The sequence below is a fragment of the Eretmochelys imbricata genome, chromosome 14 (assembly GCF_965152235.1).
Source record: "Eretmochelys imbricata isolate rEreImb1 chromosome 14, rEreImb1.hap1, whole genome shotgun sequence".
Classification (NCBI taxonomy): Eukaryota; Metazoa; Chordata; order Testudines; family Cheloniidae; genus Eretmochelys; species Eretmochelys imbricata.
Window position 1 is genome coordinate 36,258,015 of NC_135585.1, and position 26,992 is coordinate 36,285,006.

Sequence of the window (26,992 nt, forward strand, 5' to 3'; positions counted from 1 at the left end):
ACTCCCTGCCTAGGGGGTCCAGTCTGTGGCTGCAGCCCTGCCTAGTGGTTATGGGGTAGGGGAACCCGGGCCCTACCTCTCCACCAGGTTCCAGCCCAGGGGCCATCTTGAGCACTATAATGCAGGAGTCCAGTACATGCAGCCTGGCTAGTTCTCTGCCCTGGACCTCTTCCAACCACTCTGCCCCTCTCCCTAGGGCATGTCATGGTTAGCAATTGTCCCCGGTGAGCTAGTCCACATGTCTCAGCAGGGTAGGGAGTCCTGGCTCCCTCTAGCCACCCTCCCCTTGGGATTGCCTTCCTGACCCAGTCCATCTGCAACCCAGAGGGCAGGTCTGTCTCTCTCCACCTCCTCTGCTGCAGAGACTCCCTTTTAAGTCCCTCCTTCAACTGAAGCATGCCCAGCTGTCCTGTCAGGGCTGGGCTTCCTGGGCCCAGAGTTGTTCCTGTACTCAACTGTTCAGTGTGGGCTCTATTCACCCCATCTCCACACTCCGCCTTAAATCACGTGCTGGAGGGGTCCAAGTCCAAACCTTGCCATCCCCCAGCCCCGGAGAAGACGTTCTCATGCTGGTGTTTGTTCCCTGTCTTTTGGCAAATACGGGGGGAATATCACCTCCTAATCTGGGGGTCTTTGTCCTTCCTGGAATTGAGCCAGTGGAGGGGTGCGTGATCCATTATCACAAGGAAGGGATTTCCCAGTGGGTAATTTCACTATGCCTCTGTGGCTCACTTCACCAAGAAAGCTTATTCAACTGTAGAAAAAAAGATGCTTTCTCTCAGAGAAACAGTTTTTGGCTGATAGAGAAGATCAGGTGTTCTGCCCCCTCAAAGTCCTGGGACAATACTGCCCCAACCCTATGTTGGAAATATTGGTATCAAGTATGAACCTTCACGTGGAGGCCGGGTGGAAGAGGACTGGTTCGCTGCTTAAGAGGTCTTTCAAGGTGTTGAAGGCTTGGTTGGAGGATTAGGAGAAAGTGATCTTCTTGGGGTTGGAGTTCTTCATCAGGTCTGTGAGGGGTGTGGCTCGTGTGATGAAGCTGGGTATGAATCTCCTATAGTAGCTGGCCAGACCCCAAAATTATCTTAGTTGTCTCTTTGTTGAGGGGCTAAGACAGTCCTTCAAGGCCTGAACCTTCCTGTTTAAAGGCCTACGTTTGCACCTTCCAATGGTGTATCCCAGATACGTCACCTCATGAAACCCTAATCAGCACTTTTTTGCTTGGTTCATGGTGATGCTGGCATATTCAAGGGTTTGTCCCAATCACAACTGTAAAAGACTATATCGTGCATGCTTTGAGCGGGGGATTGTACTAGATGACCTCCTGAGGTCTCATCCAACCCTAATATTCTATGATTCTATGAATTCTGTGCCACTGTGCATGCGCAGAATTCGTGTCCCTTAGAATTTTTTTCTGCAGAAAATACATTCTTCCCAAGAAGTGCTGCAGTTCTGCCTTTCACCCACCAGAGGCCACTGTGGCACCATGAATGTAGCAGGCTGCTCTGGTACCACAGCAGCTTCTGGTGGGCAAAAGGTGATACTGCAGCACTTCTGCGGTAGAATGTATTTTTTTGTGGGGAAAAAAATTCTGTGTGCACGCAATGGCACAGATTCCCCCTGGAGTAGAAATTCATCACAGCACTCCACCCACAAAGCTGGGTTAGGACAGGCAGAGCGGGGCAAACAGGGATGCTGTGGGGGGTCACAGGCTGGGGTTCAGAATGGCTAGTGGGAGGGACAGACTGGGACATGGGCTCAGAGCTAGTGGGGTGACAGCATTGAGCCAGGGGCTGAATGGGAATAGGGGTGCAAGGCCACATGGGGTTGGGGAAGAGGAAGCAGAGGCCCATGGGGATGGGAGGTACCGGGACAGGGGCAAATGCGCCTGACTGAATGGGAGAGGTTTGAGATCAGCCAGGGTCTGCATGGGGGAGGCTCCCCAGCTCCCTAAACATCCTGTCCCTCCCCCTGTAAGCAAAAGCCTAATGGGAAGAAATTGTCTCAAGTAAAATTGTACTCCATTTTGCTTATTTTGCTTTATACTCCATTTTGCTAGCTTGGAATTGGTAAAAAGAAATTGTAGTCTTGAATTAGTAAGAAGAAATTGTTCTGAGTTTATTCTTTACTGATTGTGTTAATGATTGTTCTTAGAAGGATAGAAGTTTTATGGCTGTAATTGTCTTATTTACTGTTTGGTGTGAATGAAGAATGTATGGTAATTAACTGAGAAAGAACAGCTAAGCTGGCTGGTCAAGAAGGGAGTGGAGGAGCCAAGAGGCACCAACTTTCACCCGGATGGCAGATTGACGACCCTGAAGCAAAGGCATGCACCCCAAGAACAAGATAAAGAGTGGAGCTAGAGGGATGAGATAAGAAACAGCTGCAGATAACTCCCAGTAACAACCCAAATAATACTAATTGGCGCAACCTTAACTATCTCGTGATTAACAGCTCCTGTGTGACACAGCAAGGTCCAGAGACTTGTATGGGAACTTATTACTATAAAAGAAGGGCATATTGCCATGGGACTTTGGGTTCGTTCTGCATCAACATCGGAGCTTCAGATGCCCAGCCCTCTCTCTCTCTCTCTCTCTCTCTGTGTGAGTGAGAGAGAAAGCATATACTGATTTCAATGCTTAAATTGTACTCTCAATAAACGTGGTGTATTGCCTTATCCCCTTTAAAAAGATTCTATGGGCTTCTTATAAGCATAACACCCCCCCCCAAAACACCTGTTCCATACATCTCCCATCCACACCCAATAACCCTCCAGGTTCACTCCAGGCTCCTTCCCTCTCCCTCAGCTCCTCTGTTACAGCTGACTGCCCCAAGCCTTTGCACTGCTTCTGACAGGTGCAGAAAATACAGTTCTGTATTGTAATTTAAATGAATTACTCAAAGTTCTTTATTAATATGCCTAGTAAGGAATCTATTTGTCAAAAAAAATTACCAGAATCTTTTTTTGGTCTGTATTGTTACAGACATACTTGCTGACAGATATTTTGAAATAAATTACCAAAATAATTGAAACTGGGATGATTATATTGTATTATTTTGATAAATAAAATATGCAGAATTTTTAGATATTGTGCCCAGAATTTTTTATTTTTTGGCACAGAATTCCCCCACGAGTACTTCATACATCTTTCTGCCAAGTATAGAGGTCTTAGTATAGTGAAAGTGTGTCTCCACACTGCTTGTTTAGGCTGGATTAACTACTTCTGTTGTGAATCATTGCATCCACATAGCTATGCACTTTTTTCAGAATAAGTGCACAGTCTTCTGAATAGTCTTCTGAATAGTCATTAATATGAATAATCTATTGTATGTGAATTGGCTTTACATGGGTTGGCAGACAGCCATGGTGATGCCACAGTGAGAGAAAGGGGATGAGAGCAGAAGTTCATGATGCAGATGGCTACTTTCCTATAGACCTGTGCAGATCTCATGCCAGAGCTGTAGTGATGGAGCACCCGCATGAGAGTACCCCTTCGCATGGAGATGTCTGTGGTCATCACTATCTGGAAGTTCCCCACCCTTGACCACTACCAGTCATTAGCTAAAAATTCTGGTGGTAGAGGAATTGTCAGGGCTGATGTCATGAAGAGAGTGCCCCTGGGCCAGCACATAAAGCTTGACAATGCATAGGAGAATAGGTATAGATTTGCATGGTTGTCATTATCAAATTTTAGAGGGATCCCACATTCCTGGAATTTCTCCCTAATGTCAGGCCTAAGAGTTCATCAACAAAAAGGGGTCTGTTGTTGCAAGACCTGGTTGATCACTGTGGAACATTCACCAATATTAATGTGAGGCGGTCTGGACAGGTCCATGATGCCAAGAGCTTTAGACACTCAACCCTGTTTTACAGTTTGAAAAAGGGAAGTTTTGTTCCACAGCCACTACGGAAATTAATGGTCTTGTGATTCCTCCTGTGGAGCCTAGTGGATCAAATTTAGATCCCTGAACATATAATTGAATTAGAGATTTTGGTGTATAAAGTCATAGGGTGTGCTCATATATTAGTAAACCGAAGACTTTTGTATAAAGCTAAAGGGTAATAATTATGAATTACATTAGAAGACATTATTAGTAAGACATGGCCTACTTTTTGTGTTGCTAATATTTTCAAGTATCTAAAATAACGTTTAAAATAAACTAGATTGTTTTAACCATTTGGAGTAAGGATACTAATTTTATAATGAACCTTGAATTTGTTAAAAGTAGAATCAGAACAGGGGTAATTTCATCCTGCATTTGGAAGTGGGATGGAATGAAACGCTTTTCAAATTAAAGTTAAGTGTAAGAAGAAAAAAGAATAAAGCTTCCAGAAGGTAATTACCAAGTTAGAACAAAATATGAGAAAAATTATTCTGTTTTTAAATGGTTCATGAAGGAATATCAGAAGAAAATTGAGACCAAAGACTTTTTAAACCATTCTGTTGGTTTATTTTTTAATTAACTATGCTAAATAAAAAATTAAGGATTCCCAGGAGAGACTGAAAACCCTGAGAAAGGAATCAGAGTAACAGCCGTGTTAGTCTGTATTTGCAAAAAGAAAAGGAGTACTTGTGGCACCTTAGAGACTAACCAATTTATTTGAGCATAAGCTTTCGTGAGCTAGAGTGGACGAGAAGCTGGATATGAGTCAGCAGTGTGCCCTTGTTGCCAAGAAGGCCAATGGCATTTTGGGATGTATAAGTAGGGGCATTGCCAACAGATCGAGGGATGTGATCGTTCCCCTCTATTTGACAGTGGTGAGGCCTCATCTGGAGTACTGTGTCCAGTTTTGGGCCCCACACTACAAGAAGGATGTGGATGAATTGGAAAGAGTCCAGCGAAGGGCAACAAAAATGATTAGGGGTCTGGAACACATGACTTATGAGGAGAGGCTGAGGGAACTGGGATTGTTTAGTCTGCGGAAGAGAAGAATGAGGGGGGATTTGATAGCTGCTTTCAACTACCTGAGAGGTGGTTCCAGAGAGGATGGTTCTAGACTATTCTCAGTGGTGGAAGAGGACAGGACAAGGAGTAATGGTCTCAAGTTGCAGTGGGGGAGGTTTAGGTTGGATATTAGGAAAAACTTTTTCACTAGGAGGGTGGTGAAACACTGGAATGCGTTGCCTAGGGAGGTGGTGGAATCTCCTTCCTTAGAAGTTTTTAAGGTCAGGCTTGACAAAGCCCTGGCTGGGATGATTTAATTGGGGATGTGTCCTGCTTTTGAGCAGGGGGTTGGACTAGATGACCTCCTGAGGTCCCTTCCAACCCTGATATTCTATGATTCTATGCTTCTATGATTCTATTCCTTTTCTTCTTAGAAAGGAACTTTCTGTGCAGCTCAAATGCCACCTACTGGATGGGCAGGAAAGTTGGTATGACACTTGGACCTGTCTAGTTAATAAATGACTACCTGCAACAAAAGGAAATGGCTCCTAAATGAAATGGGCCAATGGAAAATTGGCCAATATAAACTTATGGGGTAGAGCAAGCCCCAGTGCAACCAAATGGTAATACATAAAAAGGTATTACATAAAAAGCATTGTCAAGCCCCAAACTTTTGTCCAGCAAAAATCTACATCTGTTGATCATGTTTAGCAGATCAGTGCCTGATCCAGAGGAAGCTAGTCCATTCCATGTAAGAAGTGTTCATTTAAATCTAAGAGAGAGTGTTATTCTTTTAATGAGATTTCTTTAAAGACAAAAAATTAGATGCTGGAATGCCAAAGTCCAGATCACAATTATAAGCAGTTTGGGAGAAAAGATTTTTCCCTTAAGTCAGAATCTTAAGTCCTACCACCAAGAAGAAGATTGCACACTGAACAACAGAAGGAAGGCTGAGAAATTCCACCTCTCAGCCCTGGTCTACACTAGGATTTTAGGTAGAATTTAGCAGCGTTAAATCGATGTAAACCTGCACCCATCCACACGATGAAGCCCTTTATTTCGACTTAAAGGGCTCTTAAAATTGATTTCTTTACTCCACCCCTGAAAAGTGGATTAGCGCTTAAATTGGCCTTGCCGGGTCGAATTTGGGGTACTGTGGACACAATTCGACGGTATTGGCCTCCGTGAGCTATCCCAGAGTGCTCCATTGTGACTGCTCTGGACAGCACTCTCAACTCAGATGCACTGGCCAGGTAGACAGGAAAAGAACTGTGAACCTTTGAATCTCATTTCCTGTTTGGCCAGCGTGGCAAGCTGCAGGTGACCATGCAGAGCTCATCAGCAGAGGTGACCATGATGAAGTCCCAGAATCACAAAAGAGCTCCAGCATGGACTGAATGGGAGGTACGGGATCTGATCGCTGTATGGGGAGAGGAATCCGTGCTATCAGAACTCCGTTCCAGTTTTCGAAATGCCAAAACCTTTGTCAAAATCTCCCAGGGCATGAAGGACAGAGGCCATAACAGGGACCCGAAGCAGTGCTGCGTGAAACTTAAGGAGCTTAAGCAAGCCTACCAGAAAACCATAGAGGGGAACAGCCGCTCCAGGTCAGAGCCCCAAGCATGCTGCTTCTATGATGAGCTGCATGCCATTTTAGGGGGTTCAGCCACCACTACCCCAGCCATGTTGTTTGACTCCTTCAATGGACATGGAGGCAACACAGAAGCAGGTTTTGGGGACGAAGAAGATGATGATGATGAGGTTGTAGATAGCTCACAGCAAGCAAGCGGAGAAACCGCTTTTCCCGACAGCCAGGAACTGTTTTTCACCCTGGACCTGGAGCCAGTACCGCCCGAACCCACCCAAGGCTGCCTCCTGGACCAGGCAGGTGGAGAAGGGACCTCCGGTGAGTGTACCTTTTAAAGTACTATACATGGTTTAAAAGCAAGCATGTGAAAGGATTAATTTGCCCTGGCATTCGTGGCTCTCCTGGATGTACTCCCAAAGCATTTGCAAAAGGTTTCTGGGGAGGGCAGCCTTATTGCGTCCTTCATGGTAGGACCCTTTACCACTCCAGGCCAGTAACAGGTACTCGGGTATCATTGTACAACAAAGCATTGCAGTGTATGTTTGCTGGCGTTCAAACAACATCCGTTCTTTATCTCTTGGTGTTATCCTCAGGAGAGTGAGATATCATTCATGGTCACCTGGTTGAAATAGGGTGCTTTTCTTCAGGGGACACTCAGAGGAGCCCGTTCCTGCTGGGCTGTTTGCCTGTGGCTGAACAGAAATGTTCCCCGCTGTTAGCCACAGGGAGGGGGAGGGTTAAGGGGGTAGCCACGCGGTGGGGGGAGGCAAAATGCGACCCTGTAACAAAAGCACATGTGCTATGTATGTAATGTTAACAGCAAGGTTTACCCTGAAAGAGTGTAGCCACTGTTTTATAAAATGTGTCTTTTTAAATACTGCTGTCCCTTTTTTTTTCTCCACCAGCTGCATGTGTTTCAATCTTCACAGGATCTTCTCCTTCCCAGAGGCTAGTGAAGATTAGAAAGAAAAAAAAACGCACTCGTGATGAAATGTTCTCTGAGCTCATGCTGTCCTCCCACATTGACAGAGCACAGATGAATGCGTGGAGACAAATAATGTCAGAGTGCAGGAAAGCACAAAATGACTGGGAGAAGAGGTGGCAGGCTGAAGAGAGTAAGTGTTGGGCTGAAGAGAGTAAGTGGCGGGCTGAAGACAGGGCTGAAGCTCAAATGTGGCGGCAGCGTGATGAGAGGAGGCAGGGTTCAATGCTGAGGCTGCTGCAGGATCAAACCAGTATGCTCCAGTGTATGGATGAGCTGCAGCAAAGGCAGCTGGAGCACAGAATGACACTACAGCCCCTGTGTAACCAACCACCCTCCTCCCCAAGTTCCATAGCCTCCACAACCAGACGCCCAAGAATGCGGTGGGGGGGGGCCTCTGGCCAACCAGCCACTCTGCCACAGAGGGTTGCCCCAAAAAAAGAAGACTGGCATTCAATAAATTTTAAAGTTGTAAACTTTTAAAGTGCTGTGTGGCATTTTCCTTCCCTCCTCCACCACCCCCCCTGGACTACCTTGGTAGTCATCCCCCTATTTGTGTGATGAATGAATAAAGAATGCATGAATGTGAAGCAACAATGACTTTATTGCCTCTGCAAGCAGTGATCGAAGGGAAGAGGGGAGGGTGGTTAGCTTACAGGGAAGTAGAGTGAACCAAGGGGCAGGGGGTTTCATCAAGGAGAAACAAAGAGAACTTTCACACCGTAGCCTGGCCAGTCATGAAACTGGTTTTCAAAGCTTCTCTGATGTGTACCGCGCCCTCCTGTGCTCTTCTAACCACCCTGGTGCCTGGCTGCGCGTAACCAGCAGCCAGGTGATTTGCCTCAACCTCCCACCCCGCCATAAACGTCTCCCCCTTACTCTCACAGATATTGTGGAGCACACAGCAAGCAGTAATAACAGTGGGAATATTGGTTTCGCTGAGGTCTAAGCGAGTCAGTAAACTGCGCCAGCGTGCCTTTAAATGTCCAAATGCACATTCTACCACCATTCTGCACTTGCTCAGCCTGTAGTTGAACAGCTCCTGACTACTGTCCAGGCTGCCTGTGTACGGCTTCATGAGCCATGGCATTAAGGGGTAGGCTGGGTCTCCAAGGATACATATAGGCATTTCAAAGTCCCCAACAGTTATTTTCTGGTCTGGGAATAAAGTCCCTTCCTGCAGCTTTTGAAACAGACCAGAGTTCCTGAAGATGCGAGCGTCATGTACCTTTCCCGGCCATCCCACGTTGATGGTGGTGAAACGTGCCTTGTGATCCACCAGAGCTTGCAGCACTATTGAAAAGTACCCCTTGCGGTTTATGTACTTGGCGGCTTGGTGCTCCGGTGCCAAGATAGGGATATGGGTTCCGTCTATGGCCCCACCACAGTTAGGGAATCCCATTGCAGCAAAGCCATCCACTATGACCTGCACATTTCCCAGGGTCACTACCCTTGATATCAGCAGATCTTTGATTGCGTGGGCTACTTGCATCACAGCAGCCCCCACAGTAGATTTGCCCACTCCAAATTGATTCCCAACTGACTGGTAGCTGTCTGGCGTTGCAAGCTTCCACAGGGCTATCGCCACTCGCTTCTCAACTGTGAAGGCTGCTCTCATCTTGGTATTCATGTGTTTCAGGGCAGGGAAAAGCAAGTCACAAAGTTCCATGAAAGTGCCCTTACACATGCGAAAGTTTCGCAGCCACTGGGAATCGTCCCAGACCTGCAACACCATGCGGTCCCACCAGTCTGTGCTTGTTTCCCAAGCCCAGAATTGGCATTCCACAGCATGAACCTGCCCCATTAGCACCAGGATGCATGCATTGTCAGGGCCCATGCTCTCAGAGAAATCTGTGTCCATGTCCTGATCACTCACACGACCACGCTGACGTCGCCTACTCGCCCAGTATCGCTCTGCCAGGTTCTGGTGCTGCATATACTGCTGGATAATGCGTGTGGTGTTTAATGTGGTCCTAACCGCCAAAGTGAGCTGAGCGGCCTCCATGCTTTCCTTGGTATGGTGTCCGCACAGAAAAAAGGCGCAGAACGATTGTCTGCCATTGTTCTGACGGAGGGAGGGGCGACTGACAACACGGCTTATAGGGTTGGCTTCAGGGAGCTACAATCAACAAAGGGGGTGGCTTTACATCAAGGAGTATTTCAGGCAGGACTTCACGGAGCGTTTCAATAAGAAATGGTGCACCTAAGTTATTGTTCTTATTGGAACAAGGAGGTTAGTCTGGCCTCTGATTGATACATGGCTAGATTTACCTCGCTGCACCTTCTTTGTGAGTGACTGCAGTGTGACCTAGAGGAATGAGGGGGGGGGGAGTAAATGAGTACAAAACAAATCTGGTCTATTTCTTGTTTTGATCCACTCCATCTATCTTTTACATCTTTGGCTGGCAGCAGACGGTGCAGAAGGACTGCATGCCATCCACATCTCAGGGCTGCTCGGCAGAAGATGGTACAATACGACTGCTAGCCACCCTCACCTCTTGCCTGCCTGGCAGAAGATGGTACAATACGACTGCTAGCAATCCATATCGCCTGCCTGCTCACCATAAGATGGTTCAATAGGACTGACTGCAGGACTAAAGAGAATGACTTGATCAAGTCACTCCAAATTTAGTCCCTGAGCCCATGTCTGCCCAGGCGCTCCTGGCCGACGTGGCCAGGAGCACCTCGGACATGACAATGATGGCTACCAGTCCTATTGCACTGTCTGCTGCCACAAGGCAATGGGTTGCTGCTACTGTGTAGCAATGTAGTACTGTGTCTGCCAGCACCCAGGAGACATACTGTGACAGTGAGCTGAGCGGGCTCCATGCTTGCCGTGGTATGGCGTCTGCACAGGTAACTCAGGAAAAAGGCGCGAAACGATTGTCTGCCCTTGCTTTCACGGAGGGAGGGAGGGAACGGGGGCCTGACAATATGTACCCAGAACCACCCGTGACAATGTTTTAGCCCCATCAGGCATTGGGATCTCAACCCAGAATTCCAATGGGCATCGGAGACTGGGGGAACTGTGGGACAGCTACCCACAGTGCAACGCTCCGGAAGTCGACTCTAGCCTCGGTACTGTGGAAGCGCTCCGCCGAGTTAATGCACTTAATGCACTTAGAGCATTTTCTGTGGGGACACACACACTCGAATATATAAAACCAATTTCTAAAAAACCGACTTCTATAAATTCGACCTAATTTCGTAGTGTAGACATACCCTAAAAGTGCAGAAAGATTTAGGAAGTCAATGACTGTGGACAGCATAATTACTGTTTTCTAAAACACTGAACTCACTCCATGAATTTCCCTCCATGGATCTGAAGAAGTGGGTTTTTTACCCACAAAAGCTTATGCCCAAATAAATCTGTTAGTCTTTAAGGTGTCACCGGACTCCTCGATGATTAATAAAGAGGTTGTTTTAAGAATTGCTACATTGTATAGTTCATTTTATTTACTGTTTTTTAATCTGGTTTCTCTTATGTTGATAATCTGTCTTCATTTAATTGTTTATTGGTTTCTTTTATCATTTTTGATTACTTAAATAAAAGTCTCTTCATTTCATGGTCAAGTTCAATTGTTTATTTTGGGACATCCCTTAGTGTATAAGAAAAATAATTCTTAATAAATTTTTTTGTGTTTTTGTCCTGTGTGCAGTCGTATTAATAACCATAATCAATAAATCCATCTTTGTTTGGGTTTTCCTCAGCCACTCATATGAGAAGCAATTAATAATCCTTTCTAATTAATTGTTTCTCCCAGTTATCATTTTTGATCATTATTTGGTTATTTTGATCGTTTTTCTTTGAATATTACTTGTCATTCTACCCCTTTCTGCCCCGCACCTCTGATAGTCTGCATCTCTGTCTTATGAACCATTTTCCTGGCCACTTCACAAGGACAAAGGAGCTGTTTAACTTTGCTCTGAGTAGCTACACATTGGCAGTGGTGTGGGCATTTGGAGGACTGAAGGGAAGGAGGAGGAGTTCCCTGACAAGGTTGGCGGCTGCTGAGCAACATTTGCCTCACGTGATAAGCACTTGCTGTATTTGGCACAACATCTGTGAGAGCCAGTGGGAGATCCTCACCAACGGCTGCTAGGTGCAGGTGAAGTGATTTTCTTTGTTACGAACAGCCAGAAAGGGTGCCTCTAACAGCTTCCCCAAGTAGTCAGGGACATGGGGCAGGGATGTGGTGTGCTCCTACTTTGATGTCAAAGTATAATGGTAGAATATGAATGTCCTACAACCCAGGAAATGAATGCAGTGTATCTGGGTAAAGATTTAATACAGAATTTATGTTATTGGGAGAGGCCGTACCTCAGTGAAATTTTTCAGCTGAGTTGTACACGATAAAACCTTTAGGGATTTAACATAACATAGGGCAAACTTAAAAGCAATGGAACTGTGGCAGAACATGCCCAAAAGGTTGTGCTGATGGATTTACAAAAGTGTGTAGATGGGAACTGTTGTTCTTTCCTTGGAGGGTGGCATGCGGGGGAGTGAAAGGAGACTCCCAGCGTCTTGTGTTTTCCACAGGCTTCAGGACATATCTAGGTTCTGGTGCCAGACATGATCATAGTGCCACAATGTTCTACAACAGAGCTGTATCACATCCAGCATCCTGTCCTGCATGCCCTTTCCTTTGTCAGATGCTTCCTTGACAGCAGTGGACAGGATAGTAATTTCACGTGCACCTCTACAGGCTATCAATATACTGAAAAGTATTACCTTGAAGTGAGGCACCGAGAGGCAGAGATTTGTCTTTTCAAACATGCAGTGGGCACACCAGGGAGACATGCAACACTGCCCTTTACCAGGCTGTGCCCCCCACCACACACTACCCCTCCCAAACTGGTGCAGGAGTAGAAGGTAAACACCATCTATGCAGCAACACTGGGAAGGACTCAAAGGGGTGCAACTGGATGGGAGACAGAATTTAGATGGGGAAATGTTCTCTGGTCAACATGACTCCAGAGCAGTAGAAGACATGCAGGTAAACACACAGCCAGGTCTGAATGTAAGACAATGCACTGTGGGATAGCAGAAGTGGTATAGTTAAGGCAAAATATGGATGTTGGCACAAATCAATCCTTGGCTGAGTGCCCCCTTTGGGAGCTATGTCAGCAGCACAAGTATGTAGGTTCATTTGTCCCCCACAGCTGGCTCTACAGGTTGTGTCCTTCTAGCGGGGCCAGTGCTCTAATGTCCAGCCAAGACTTTCTGGCTCTTCCCCCACCTCGCCCCCTCCCACCGTCCCAGGTGAAACAGAGAAAAACAGTCCTGCAGCAGCAAATGAGGTTAAATAAAAGCATAAAAGATCACCACTCTTACCTTCATAGATCCAGTAACCACCTCAAACACACCAAGAAATCTCTTGTCTAGAGCCAAGCACTCAGATACCACAGAACATGCTCCGAGGAGAAAGTCTGGGATATCCACCATAACACTCTCAAAATTGCCTTCACCAAACCAGGACACTCCACCAGAGAAATAGATTACATCATGGAACAGGCCACCCAAATACCTTGAGAGAACCTGTTTCAATACAGAAATAAAACCCGCTCCAATCGCACACCCCTAGTTGTCAGCTACCACTCTACACTGGAACCCATGTGCAGTATCATCAAACACCTACAACCCATAGTCGATGGGGACATCAACCCAAAGCCTCACCAGGCTCTGCCAGAACAACAGATGCAAACTCTGCAGACGTATCTCCACTGCTACAGTAATGAACACTCCCCCGTGCCCCCCGCAAACACACCTTTCAAGATCCATGGCTTTCAAGATCCATGCCTATTACAACATGTGGTGTACCTCATCAAGTTCACTAACTGCCCCAATAGCAACTATGTGAGCAAAACCAGACAATCATTATGCTCTCAAATAAACTCACGTAGGAATATGATCAAAAAGACAAAAACACTTAGGTGAACACTTTTCACAAAGCGATCACTCCATATCTGACCTCTCAGTCCTCATCCTCAAAGGAAACCTGCACAACACTTTCAAAAGACAAGCCTGGGAGCTTAAACTCATAACTCTGCTTGACACTAAAAATCATTAACTGAATAGAGACAATGGATTTACAGCTTATTGCTACAGAACAATCTATAACCCACTCACCAACTCCTCATCATCTGTTTCCCCCTCTCCCTTCCTTTTCTCCTTATGATGGGAGAGGTGTTAACGGGCCACTTTACCTTGAATGGTCCTTTGAAAAAGTTGTTAACTACTTATGCTAAACACTCTGTTCCATGTTGTATTTAGCAGTGATGCTCTGAAGTTTCCCAGACCTGAAGAAGAGCTCTGTGTAAGCTTGTCTATCCCACCAACAGAAGTTGGTCCAATAAAAGATATCACCTCACCCACATCTCACACATATACCTTGACATGAATGAACATAACTCACAACTTTGGGCTAACATTCCTATATAATAGGTATAATATTAATGTCATGTGCAATACATATTAATATGGTGTGCAATACAGAGAACATATACATTGTCTAACAAAAGGAAGAAAGGTAGGTCTAGCAGCTAGATTGTTGGACTGTGACATAGACAGCAGATTTTTAAAAACCAAAAAGAAATACTTTTTCACACAATACATGATCAACCTATGGAGTTTGTTGCCATGGGTTGTTGTGATGGCCACAAGTATAACTGGGTTAAAAAAATAACTCAAGAGTTCATGAAGGATAGGTTCCTCAACAGCTATTAGCCAAGATGGGCAGTGACACAACCTCTTGCTCTGGATGTCCCTGAACCTCTGACAGACAGCATCTCAGACTGGACTACAAGGAATGGATATCTTGAAATTGCCCTGTTCTGTTCATTCCTTCTGAAACAAGTGACACTGGCTACTGCCAGAAGATAGGATACTGGGCTAGATGAACTCACGTAGACCATTGGTCTGACCCAGTATGGCTGTTTTATGAGACCTGAGAGTTCAATTTTTGACTCAGCAACAGACTTCCTGTGTGAATTTGGGCACAGCTGTTAACCTATTCTGTGCCACAGTACACCTTATTTAAAGTGATGTAATAATCCTCTATCTCATAGAGGTGTTTTGACTTTGAACATAAGAGTATTTGGGGATTGGGGGAGCAAGAACTTTTATTTTACTTTGTATAGTAGCTATTTTTTTTTTACAGGCTATGATTCCCACCCACATTGTGTCTTTTGACCAGCTGGTTTAGAAGCTCTGCTTTAGCCTCAATAGTAGCAGTTCATTCTTACAAACACAGGAATCCTGGACTCAATCCCTACCAAGCAAGGAAGTTACCATCTCCTCAAAAAGAAATCAAAGCACTTTGGAGGTTCTTTAGAGATGACCCCTTCTCAGCCCTCCTTACATTGAGAACCTAGGGCCCCAGATCCTGGTGTGGAACCTTTGGGTCTTACCACAGTTCAAACAAACAATTATTATGACAATTCAGCCATACTTTCATAGATTCATAGATTCATAGATATTTAGGTCAGAAGGGACCATTATGATCATCTAGTCTGACCTCCTGCACAACGCAGACCACAGAATTTCACCCACCACTCCTACAAAAAACTACACACCTATATCTGTGCTATTGAAGTCCTCAAATCGTAGTTTAAAGACTTCAAGGAGTAGAGAATCCTCCAGCAAGTGACCCATGCCCCATGCTAAAGAGAAAGGCGAAAAACCTCCAGGGCCTCTTCCATCTGCCCTGGAGGAAAATTCCTTCCCGACCCCAGATATGGCGATCAGCTAAACCCTGAGCATATGGGCAAGATTCATCAGCCAGATACTACAGAAAATTCTTTCCTGGGTAACTCGGATCCCACCCCATCTAATATCACATCACAGGCCACTGGGCCTATTTATCATGAATATTTAATTACCAAAACCATGTTATCCCGTCATACCATCTCCTCCATAAACTTATCGAGTTTAATCTTAAAGCCAGATAGATCTTTTGCCCCCACTGCTTCCCTTGGAAGGCTATTCCAAAACTTCATTCCTCTAATGGTTAGAAACCTTCGTCTAATTTCTAGTCTAAATTTCCTGGTGGCCAGTTTATATCCATTTGTTCTTGTGTCCACATTGGTACTGAGCTTAAATAATTCCTCTCCCTCTCCGGTATTTATCCCTCTGATATATTTATAGAGAGCAATCATATCTCCCCTCAACCTTCTTTTAGTTAGGCTAAACAAGCCAAGCTCCTTGAGTCTCCTTTCATAAGACAAGTTTTCCATTCCTTGGATCATCCTAGTAGCCCTTCTCTGTACCTGTTCCAGTTTGAATTCATCCTTCTTAAACATGGGAGACCAGAACTGCACACAGTATTCCAGGTGAGGACTCACCAGTGCCTTGTATAACAGTACTAACACCTCCTTATCTCCACTGGAAATACCTCTCCTGATGGATCCCAAGACCGCATTAGCTTTTTTCACTTTCCCCCTTGTTAATTGCTTTGCCATTGCTTCCCCTGCAATGAGAATAAATTAATTGAGCTGGAACTTCAGCTGCTGTAAATCAGCTGTGGTTCCAATGGTAACAGGGGATGATCACTTAGAATCAAAGAATTTCAGAGTTGGAAGGGACCTTAGGAGGTCATCTAATTCAACCCCCTGCTCAAAGCAGGACCAGTCCTCAACTAAATCATCCCAGCCAGGGCTTTGTCAAGCCTAATCTTAAAAACCTCTAAGGAAGGAGATTCCACCACCTCCCTAGGTAACCTATGCCAGTGCTTCACCACCCTCCTAGTGAAAAAGTTTTTATAATATCCAACCCAAACCTCCCCCACTGCAACTTGAGACCATTTCTCCTTGTTCTGTTATCTGCTTCCACAGAGAACAGTCTATATCCACCCTTTCTGGAACCCCCTTTCAGGTAGTTGAAAGCAGCTAAAAAATCCCTCCTCATTCTTCTCTTCTGCAGACTAAATAACCCCAGTTCTCTCAGCCTCTCCTCATAAGTCATGTGCTCCAGCCCCCTAACCATTTTTGTTGCCATCCTCTGGACTTTTTCCAATTTTTCCACATCCTTTTTGTAGTGTGGGGCCCAAAACTGGACACAGTACTCCAGATGAGGCCTCATCCCTTGATGATTACCTGTTCTGTTCATTCTCTCTGGGGCACCTGGCATTGGTCACTGTCAGTAGACAGGATACTGGGCTAGATGGACCTTTGGTCTGACCCAGTATGGCCATTCTTATATTGCCATTGGATCAGAACCCCAACTGGTGTGAAAGGACTTCGGTCTACTAGAGCTGATGATGGGGCCAGATTGTGAATAGTAGGAAGCTGCACTGGAAACAGTCGCGCTTGGACAATTCATACCACATGAATATCTGGCCATTTGATTTTTAAACAGCCCCAGCAAGTAGAAATAATATTTAAAACAAACTAGAGTGGGGCCATTAAAACCCCTTCCCTTCAGCAGCCCCAAGAGGGCATCTCAGCCTTTTGACAATCCTCAAAACCTTGGTAATTTATTTCTCTGCCACCCACCATATCAGCCTGAATGGGTCTTGGGTCCATCAACAGCTGTGATAGCAGAGCCCCCATGCCAGATCCCCAGCCTGCGACTCCGGGTCTCCTTAAGGGGGAGTCTAAGGATCATGGTTATATCAATTTTTACCTTCTCTCCTCTCCCCCACACAGCAGATACAGATGAGAAGCAAATAGGGGAGGGTTAATTTACAAGGAGTGGGGACTGCTGCTGGTGGGAATATACAATAAATTACTCCAGGGCTGATGGGCCCCTGGTCCCTGGGGTACCCGTAGCTGTGGATGGTTGCAGGTGACACATTTCTCTGCGACTGTGTCTAATTTTTGGCTCAAGGCTCCTGCTATTTTCAGGAAGGAGAGCGGGCTTCTGGCTAGCGTCAGGCAGCGGAGGGGTTAACCTGTGGTCCCAGCCCGCGCTGCTTGTTGCTAAGGGCGGGGAAGTTCCTCTGGATCTTGCAGCTCCGGGGCTGAGCTTCCCCGGTCAGACGCTGCCGCCGCCTCCATCGTGAGCCGGAGCCCGGGCTGAGCCGCTGCTGCTCCCAGCGGGGTGTGTGCGGGGAGAGCCCTTCCCCAGCGCCCCTCGGGGCCCAGCTGGGGGGACTTTCTCCGGGGGCTGGAATCAGCCCCTGGGCAGCCCCGGGCTCTGCCGACACCAGCCCCTGAGCCGGAGCCTGCAGGTGAGGGGAGAGACCCGGGGGAAGGGCTGGGCAGGAAAGTGACTCTGCGCTAGGGTGACCAGACAGCAAGTGTGAAAAATCGGGACAGGTGGGGGGTAATAGGTCTCTAATAAGAAAAAGCCCCAAATATCGGGACTGTCCCTATAAAATCGGGACATCTGGACACCCTACTCTGCACCAAGGGCCCCTCCTCGCCCCAGCTCTGCTCCTGGGGGAGGGGCAGGGGTCTGCGAGTCCCGGAGCTGCTGCCCTCTCTGACCCCCCCGGCTCTGTCCCCCTGAGCGCCTGCAGGAGCCGAGCCAGCGCCGGGAGGGAGAGTGAATGCCCCCAGGCAGAGGAAGTAAGTAGTGCCACCTTTATTAATAACAGCCCTAGCACAAACCCCCCCAGCCCAAGTTCCAGGTTGTGGGAATGTGCTAATACACGCCAGGGGGGTGGGTTAGAAGCAGTCCAGGCACTTTTGATTAAGGGCAGTGGTGTATCGTTGGGTCTATCTTTAAAAAAGAATATGCTGAAAGACTGAAAGGTGACTTTATTACACTGTATAACTACCATCATGAAGAGAAAATGTGTACTCAAGGGCTCTTTAGTCTTGCAGCTGAAAGCTTAGCACGAACAAGCAGCTGGAAGCTGAAGCTAGAGGTAATCAAATCAGAAATTTGTCACAAATATTTAATCATGAAGGTAATTACCACTGGTAAAAATGACCAAAGGAAGTAATGGATTTTCCATCGCTTGATGTTTTCAGATCAACACTAGATGAACTTCCCAAAAATCAGGCTTTAGGTACATACTGGGATAATTTAATGGCCTGTGATATACAGGAGGTCAGTTTAGATGATCTAATGGTACCTTCTGACCTTAAAGTCTCTGAATCTATGACTCTTAAATTCTCATCCCACAAATACTCTCACACATGTTTAATATTAAAGCATCAGAAAGCTGCGAAAAGCAGCCTTTCAACAGTATCAATGCTCAAAACTGAACCCCCATGGTGCAAACTGAAGCCTCCCCTGTTGCCCTTCTCATGCGGACAGGCTGGAAAATAACATCCACATTTTGCTCCAGATTGTCCCATCAACCTGGGACATGGCTGCAACGGATCCAATGACCTTCGAGGAGGTGGCTGTGCATTTCTCCGAGGAGGAATGGGCTCTGCTGGACCCGTGTCAGAGAGCCCTCTACAGGGATGTCATGCAGGAGAATTATGAGACTGTGACCTCACTGGGTAAGGATTTCCGTTCCCTTGGTTATTAGACAATTTGGAGTCTCTGAAGCATCTGGGGGCAGAGTGAGGGTTAATGAAGTACTTTATGGTCTGGAAGTGTTCTGTGGGGCATATCACTATAGTAGAAAACAGTGAGGAGAGCTCTTCTTGTGTTTGAGGCATGGCCCTGGATCTCAGGAGAGATGGCTTCAGTTCCTGGCATAACCACAGGCTCCGTGTCTGAGCTCTTCTAACTCACTAAGTCTGTGGCTTTCGAAGGGACTCGGGAGAGCTAGACACAGATGCCCCATTAGGTATGTCTTCACTGCAGTTAGACACTTGGATAATAAAGTGGAGAGTATGTTTATCAAATCTGCGGATAACACCAGACTGGGAGGGATTACAAGAACTTTGGAGGACGGGATTATAATTAAAAATGACCTTGACAAATTGAAGAACTGGTCTGATTTAACAAGATGAAATTTAGTAACGACAAGTCGCAGGGCAAGCACACCCCATCCCCCTGTTGGGGCAGGGTAGGGGCTGTTATAGTCCCGCTGCTGAGTTCTCCTGACCACCCTTAGCCTCAGGGTGTTGCAGCCTAATTGCCAGAGTCAATATAAGTGCCCCCTATTTTGGAGGGGGGACTGCATGGCCTGATGGCCAATGGGGAGAAGTGGGCCATCACCTATGGGTGGGTGGCAGCTGTGGTAAGGGGACCCAGGCCCTCCCTACTCCACTGGGTCCCAGCCCAGGGCCCTGGTGAGTGTGCTTGCCACTGAGTCAGTGGGGATCTGACTGAAACATGCTGATTTATTGCTCAGTTCAGCAACTAGACCACTGTGTATTTTCTCTGGGCTACTTCCTACTGTGTGTTCCTGTGGTGTCTGGGTCTCCAGCCTGTGAATCTCCCAGCCATTCCACGGTTTCCTGGGTGTCCAGGGGTAGCTGGGTATGTTTCTGGATCCTGGTGGACTTGGCCTCCACTGTCCCAGGCTCCAGTAGCTCCCAGGCGGGAGCCTGCTGCATACATCCTTCCTCTTGGCGGTCAGCCCAGACTGAGCAGGGCTGCTCCCTTTTATATCTGGTTTCTAGCCAGAGCAAGCCCAGCAGGGCTGACAGGGCATGGCTTACTTGGCCCATAGGATTGAGTTAACCCTTGCAGGCTCAGTGCAGGGCAAGTGCGCCTTGTCACACAAGTGAAGAGTACTCCACGTATGAAGGAAAAAATCAAATGCACAGCTACAAACTGGAGAATAACTGGCTACTCAGCAAAACTGAAGAAAAGGAGCTGGTGGTTGTGGTGGATCACAAATTGTATATGAGTGAACAGTGTGATGCAGTCGCCGTTTCTCTGCATTGGAAAGGCCTCAGATGGAGTTCTGTGTCCAGTTTTGGGCACTACACTTTGAGGTCTGGTCTACACTACAGACCTGTATCGATATAACTATGTCACTCAGGTGTGTGAAAAATCCACACCTCTGAGCGATGTCGTTATACTGACCTATCTCCATGTAGATGAGATTATGACATAGCTACTGCCTCTGGGGAAGATGGATTAACTACGCTGATCGAAGAACTCTCTCTCTCATCGACTTGTAGCATTTTAACAAAGATGCTCTAGTGGCTCAGCGTTTTAAGTGTAGATGTGCCCTAAGAAAGATATGGACAAAGTAGAGAGAGTCTTGAAGACAGCCACCAAAATGATACAAGGTTTAGTGACCTATGAGGAAAGATTTTAAAAGAAAAAAAAAAGGCATATTCAGCTTTGAGAAAAGAAGACGGGGGGGATCTGATAACTCTTCAGATCCATTAAGGGCTGTCATAAAGGACAGTGACCCATTATTCTCGATGTCCACTGAAGGTAGGACAAGAAGAAGTGGTTTAATCTGCAGCAAGGAAGGTTTAGTTTAGATATTAGGAAACACTTTTCAACTGTCAGGCAAGTTCAGCACTGGAACACGTTCCCAAGAGAGGTTGTGGGATCCCATCACTGGAGGTTTTTAAGAACAGGTTGGACAAACACCTGTCAGGGATGGTCTAGGTTTACTCAGCAGAGGAGGATGGGCTAGGTGGCTTATCAAAATCCCTTCCAGTTCTTCATTTGTATGATTCTACAGTTTCAGCCCAGGTGAGAGGAGAATGGCTGCTTCTCCCCCCTCAGGTCTGTGCTGTAGAGTAGGATGGGGTGGGGGGGAGAGGAGAAGTAAGGAGAGCCAGATCCAGGCCTGTGTTACCAGCCAGATGGCTGTCTGCTGGAGTAGAGCTGGTCTAATGGGTGATTGGGAAGGGCAGATTGACCACTGATCAGCCAGGGGATGAGGGCTTAGTATGACCCCATGAGAGGAGACTTTGCTCTCAGTGTGGCAGTGGGGGCACATATCTAGTGATCTTCTTTCCTGGACTTGACTGGCATTTCCTGGGTTTATTTCTTCACATCTTCTCTTAGGGAAGTGCCACCTAGAGGCCCCAATAAAGGATCACAGCCCCTGTGAGCTGGGCACTACACAGCCACATAGTGAGAGACAGTTCCCACCCCAAAGAGCTCACAGTAACAGGAAGCAATTGTTTTCTGCTCTGGCTTGTGTTGGTGAAGGATATGGGTGAGTTTGTGTGTATGTGGGTGGTGACCGAAGAATCTCTTGGTGCCAACTGGCAGAGGGCCCTGCTCTATATAGGGGTACTGGGATCCTCCTGCGTTCAATAAAAGAATATCATGTATGGTCTCTAATAAAAGCCTGTATGACACTGGTCATTATAACCATTGTGAGATGCATGTACAGAAAATATGTGAGGAGTTATGTGTATACAGTAACTCCTTGCTTAACATTGTAGTTATCTTTCTGAAAAATGCTACTTTAAGCGAATCAAATTTCCCCATAAGAATTAATGTAAATGGGGGGGATTAGGCTCCAAGGAAATTTTTTTTGCCAGAAAAAAGACATATAGTATACATTTTAAACAAACAATTTCATTGCTGTGTACAGCAATGATATTGTGAAGCTTGGTTGAGGTGGTGGAGTCAGAGGGTAGAAGAGGGTGGGATATTTCCCAGGAATGCCTTACTGCTAAATGATGAATTAGCACTTGACTGAGCCCTCAAGGGTTAACACATTGTTGTCAATGTAGCCTCACACACTGCAAGGCAGCAGGAATGGAGGGAGGGGAGACAGAATGGCAGAGAGAGACAGACACACACCCTGTGTGAGAGAGAGAGATGCGCATTGCCCCTTTAAGTACACTGACCCCAGTGTAAGTACATTGTCCTTTTAAGTAGATTAGCAAATTGAGGCAGCAGCTGCTGCCAGCAAGCTCCCTCTGTCCTGAGCCCTGCTGTGTCTCCTCCACCACCCCCACTCTATGGAGATGGGGGGCAGGAGCGGAGGGAGGGGAACACCCTGACATTAGCACCCTTCTTCTCCTCCCCCACCCCGCCCCGCAGAGCAAGCAGAAGGCTTCTGGAAGCAGCTCCAAGGCAGAGGGCAGGAGCAGCACATGGCAGTGGTGGGGAGGGACACCTGAACTGCCTGGCAATTGATAGCCTGCTGGGTGGCTGCCGCACAGGGAACTTAGGGGAGCAGGGAGCTGATGGATGGGGGGCTGCCGGTCCACCCTGGTTCCAAGCCCTCACCATCTAGCTCCAACAGACTGCTCTTTCTGCAAGCAGTGGACAAAGCAGGCAGCTGCCAAGCAGTGTTATAAGGGAGCATACTTTAAACGCGCATGTTCCCTAATTGATCAGCAACGTAACAACAAAACAACGTTAACCGGGATGACTTTAAGTGAGGAGTTACTGTATATACTAAAAAAAAAAGTTCTCTAGGTCTGTAGTTAAAAATAGGTCACTCAAAGGTAGCATGTCTCGAGACAAACTCCTTCACATAGGGGTTAGAGACACTTATCTCCACAGGGGGAGGCACTGTATATTTTGTGTCATACAATAGGACTCCATTAGCGTTCTTTGTCAAATGCTAATGAAGAGTTCCTAGAAGCTTCAAAAAGAAGCTAACCGGAAGAGAGAAGCAGCCTGAGGTGTACTCAAAGGTCTGTTCTGGTATAGTGAGGGTGCAAAGAGACACCCTGGCATCCTTCACCTATGAAGTAAACTCACTTGAGTTTGCTTCATGAAATGGGGATTTCAGTCAGGCTTGGCTGAAAGCACTGGGGAGAACTTTGTGTGAGGTGATGCTCTTTGGACAGGACGATAACCTGTTAGTTAAGGTTAGAATTTCATGATGTTGTTTTACATGGAACCATTTGTTCCCATCTCCCACACTGATTTTCATTTGAATCTCTATTCTTCCTTAAATAAATCTCATTTTCTTTTATACTTGAACTCACATGCTGTATGGAATACAGGAGCAGTGGTCTAAGATAAAAACTGGCAAACTCTGGTAAGCTGTTCCTTTGGGAACAGAGGAACTGGGAATTCTCTGGGTATCCGTGGTCAGTGGCTGGCTACTACAGGGGTATCACTGATGTGACTGGTTTCAGAGTAACAGCCGTGTTAGTCTGTATTCGCAAAAAGAAAAGGAGTACTTGTGGCACCTTAGAGACTAACCAATTTATTTGAGATAAGCTTTCGTGAGCTACAGCTCACTTCATCGGATGCATACTGTGGAAACTGCAGAAGACATTATATACACAGAGACCATGAAACAATACCTCCTCCCACCCCACTCTCCTACTGGTAATAGCTTATCTAAAGTGATCACTCTCCTTACAATGTGCATGATAATCAAGGTGGGCCATTTCCAGCACAAATCCAGGTTTTCTCACCCCCCCACCCCCATACACGCACAAACTCACTCTCCTGCTGGTAATAGCTCATCCAAACTGACCACTCTCCTTACAATAAGAAAAGGAGTCCTTGTGGCACCTTAGAGACTAACCAATTTATTTGAGCATGAGCTTTCGTGAGCTACAGCTCACTTCATCAGATGAAGTGAGCTGTAGCTCACGAAAGCTCATGCTCAAATAAATTGGTTAGTCTCTAAGGTGCCACAAGTACTCCTTTTCTTTTTGCGAATACAGACTAACACGGCTGTTACTCTGAAACCTCTCCTTACAATGTGTATGATAATCAAGGTGGGCCATTTCCAGCATAAATCCAAGTTTAACCAGAATGTCGGGGGGGGGGGTAGGAAAAAACAAGGGGAAATAGGCTACCTTGCATAATGACTTAGCCACTCCCAGTCTCTATTTAAGCCTAAATTAATAGTATCCAATTTGCAAATGAATTCCAATTCAGCAGTTTCTCGCTGGAGTCTGGATTTGAAGTTTTTTTGTTGTAAGATAGCGACCTTCATGTCTGTAATTGCGTGACCAGAGAGATTGAAGTGTTCTCCGACTGTGGGCACAGTTGGCAACGGGCTTTGTTGCAAGGTTAGGTTCCTGGGTTAGTGGTTCTGTTGTGTGGTATGTGGTTGTTGGTGAGTATTTGCTTCAGTTTGGGGGGCTGTCTGTAGGCAAGGACTGGCCTGTCTCCCAAGATTTGTGAGAGTGTTGGGTCATCCTTCAGGATAGGTTGTAGATCCTTAATAATGCGTTGGAGGGGTTTTAGTTGGGGGCTGAAGGTGACGGCTAGTGGCGTTCTGTTATTTTCTTTGTTAGGCCTGTCCTGTAGTAGGTGACTTCTGGGAACTCTTCTGGCTCTATCAATCTGTTTCTTCACTTCTGCAGGTGGGTATTGTAGTTGTAAGAATGCTTGATAGAGATCTTGTAGATGTTTGTCTCTGTCTGAGGGGTTGGAGCAAATGCGGTTGTATCGCAGAGCTTGGCTGTAGACGATGGATCGTGTGGTGTGGTCAGGGTGAAAGCTGGAGGCATGTAAGTGTCACGGCTAACCTGGTGGCTGAACTTTGTGACTTTGTCCTTTCCCATAACTATTTTACATCTGGGGACAATGTATACCTTCAGATCAGCGGCGCTGCTATGGGTACCTGCATGGCCCCACAGTATGCCAACATTTTTATGGCTGATTTAGAACAACGCTTCCTCAGCTCTCGTCCCCTAATGCCCCTACTCTACTTGCGCTATATTGATGACATCTTCATCATCTGGACCCATGGAAAAGAAGCCCTTGAGGAATTCCACCATTATTTCAACAATTTCCATCCCACCATCAACCTCAGCCAGGTCCAGTCCACACAAGAGATCCACTTCCTGGACACTACAGTGCTAATAAACAATGGTCACATAAACACCACCCTATACCGGAAACCTACTGACCGCTATTCATACCTACATGCCTCCAGCTTTCACCCTGATCTGCTGATCTGAAGGTATACATTGTCCCCAAATGTAAAATACTCACCAACAACCACATACCACACAACAGAACCACTAACCCAGGAACCTAACCTTGCAACAAAGCCTGTTGCCAACTGTGCCCACATATCTATTCAGGGGACACCATCACAGGGCCTAATAACATCAGCCACACTATCAGAGGCTCGTTCACCCGCACATCCACCAATGTGGTATATGCCATCATGTGCCAGCAATGCCCCTCTGCCATGTACATTGGTCAAACTGGACAGTCTCTACGTAAAAGAATAAATGGACACAAATCAGATGTCAAGAATTATAACATTCATAAACCAGTCGGAGAACACTTCAATCTCTCTGGTCACGCAATTACAGACATGAAGGTCGCTATCTTACAACAAAAAAACTTCAAATCCAGACTCCAGCGAGAAACTGCTGAATTGGAATTCATTTGCAAATTGGATACTATTAATTTAGGCTTAAATAGAGACTGGGAGTGGCTAAGTCATTATGCAAGGTAGCCTATTTCCCCTTGTTTTTTCCTACCCCCCCACCCCCGACTTTCTGGTTAAACTTGGATTTATGCTGGAAATGGCCCACCTTGATTATCATACACATTGTAAGGAGAGTGGTCAGTTTGGATGAGCTATTACCAGCAGGAGAGTGAGTTTGTGTGTGTGTGTGTTTTGGGGGGGGGAGGTGAGAACCTGGATTTGTGCTGGAAATGGCCCAACTTGATTATCATACACATTGTAAGGAGAGTGATCACTTTAGATAAGCTATTACCAGTAGGAGAGTGGGGTGGGATGAGGTATTGTTTCATGGTCTCTGTGTATATAATGTCTTCTGCAGTTTCCACAGTATGCATCCGATGAAGTGAGCTGTAGCTCACGAAAGCTTATGCTCAGATAAATTGGTTAGTCTCTAAGGTGCCACAAGTACTCCTTTTCTTTTTACTGATGTGACTGGGGCTTCAGGGGCTGGAGCACATCTGTTGTCAACCTGCAAGGCAAAGGTAGGACTGGTGTATCCTAGAGGACACTTGACCCGGTCTTTACCTCATCTCTAGTTTCCTAATTTATCTTCTCCATTGTTAGTAAATGATTCTCCCTCCCCAGGGTGTTCTCCCTCTTATCTTAGCTGGCACAGATATTCTGTCTTTTTAGCCTACTGACCTATTGTCTTATCTTATTTAGCAACAATCTGTTTACCCTCCCTAATCCCATCCTCCAAGTAATGGGGCCTCCCCCCATGTGTCAATTACTCATGTCAGGACAGGCCTCTGCTACCCAGATAAGACTCCCTCATGCTGGAGGCTGGTGATAACAAGGTAACTCACAGCCCTGGATGTCCTGAGATGCATCATGGGGGTGGGGTGGATTGGCTGAAAACTGGTTATACCCCAGATAGCTAAAGAGTGTAGCAATTCTGCTCAACTCACCATGGGAATAAATTAAGGGCGTTCTTTGGGCAGACTGGATGAACCCTTGCTCCAGATTAGTGTGTCACCATGGGCTATTGTATGATTTATAGCCCTATCTCTCTAGGATGGGGGTGGGGAGAGGAAGGAGCCTCTCTGGGCAGGCTATTCAAATCCTGGGTCTGGAACTACTAACAGCCCTGACCTTATGAACAAGATCAACACTTGTGTCCTTCCCCTCCACCACCACCCCCGCCCCGATACAGGATTTCCAATTCCCAAGCCTGATGTGATCTCCCGACTGGAACAAGGGGAGGAGCCGTGGGTCCCCAATCTCCAGGGCTATGAGGAAAGGGAGATCCTGAGAGAAGCCTACATAGGTAAGGAGACAGCTAAACTGACTGAGAAACCAATTCTTGTATCCTCATGGCAGACGTCATTCACAGGTTTTCATCAAGCTTGCCTG

At 46.4% G+C, this 26,992-nt stretch overlaps 1 protein-coding gene across 1 annotated transcript in view; it reads left to right on the forward strand.

The window, feature by feature from the left end:
• Positions 1–18,718: 18,718 nt before the first annotated feature.
• Positions 18,719–26,992, forward strand: part of LOC144273991 (uncharacterized) — a 79,457-nt gene continuing 71,183 nt past the window's right edge. The window contains exons 1-3 of the mRNA XM_077832712.1: positions 18,719–18,857; positions 24,463–24,465; positions 26,793–26,906. Coding sequence (XP_077688838.1) covers positions 18,719–18,857; positions 24,463–24,465; positions 26,793–26,906 — 256 coding nt within the window. The remainder of the gene's footprint in view (positions 18,858–24,462; positions 24,466–26,792; positions 26,907–26,992) is intronic.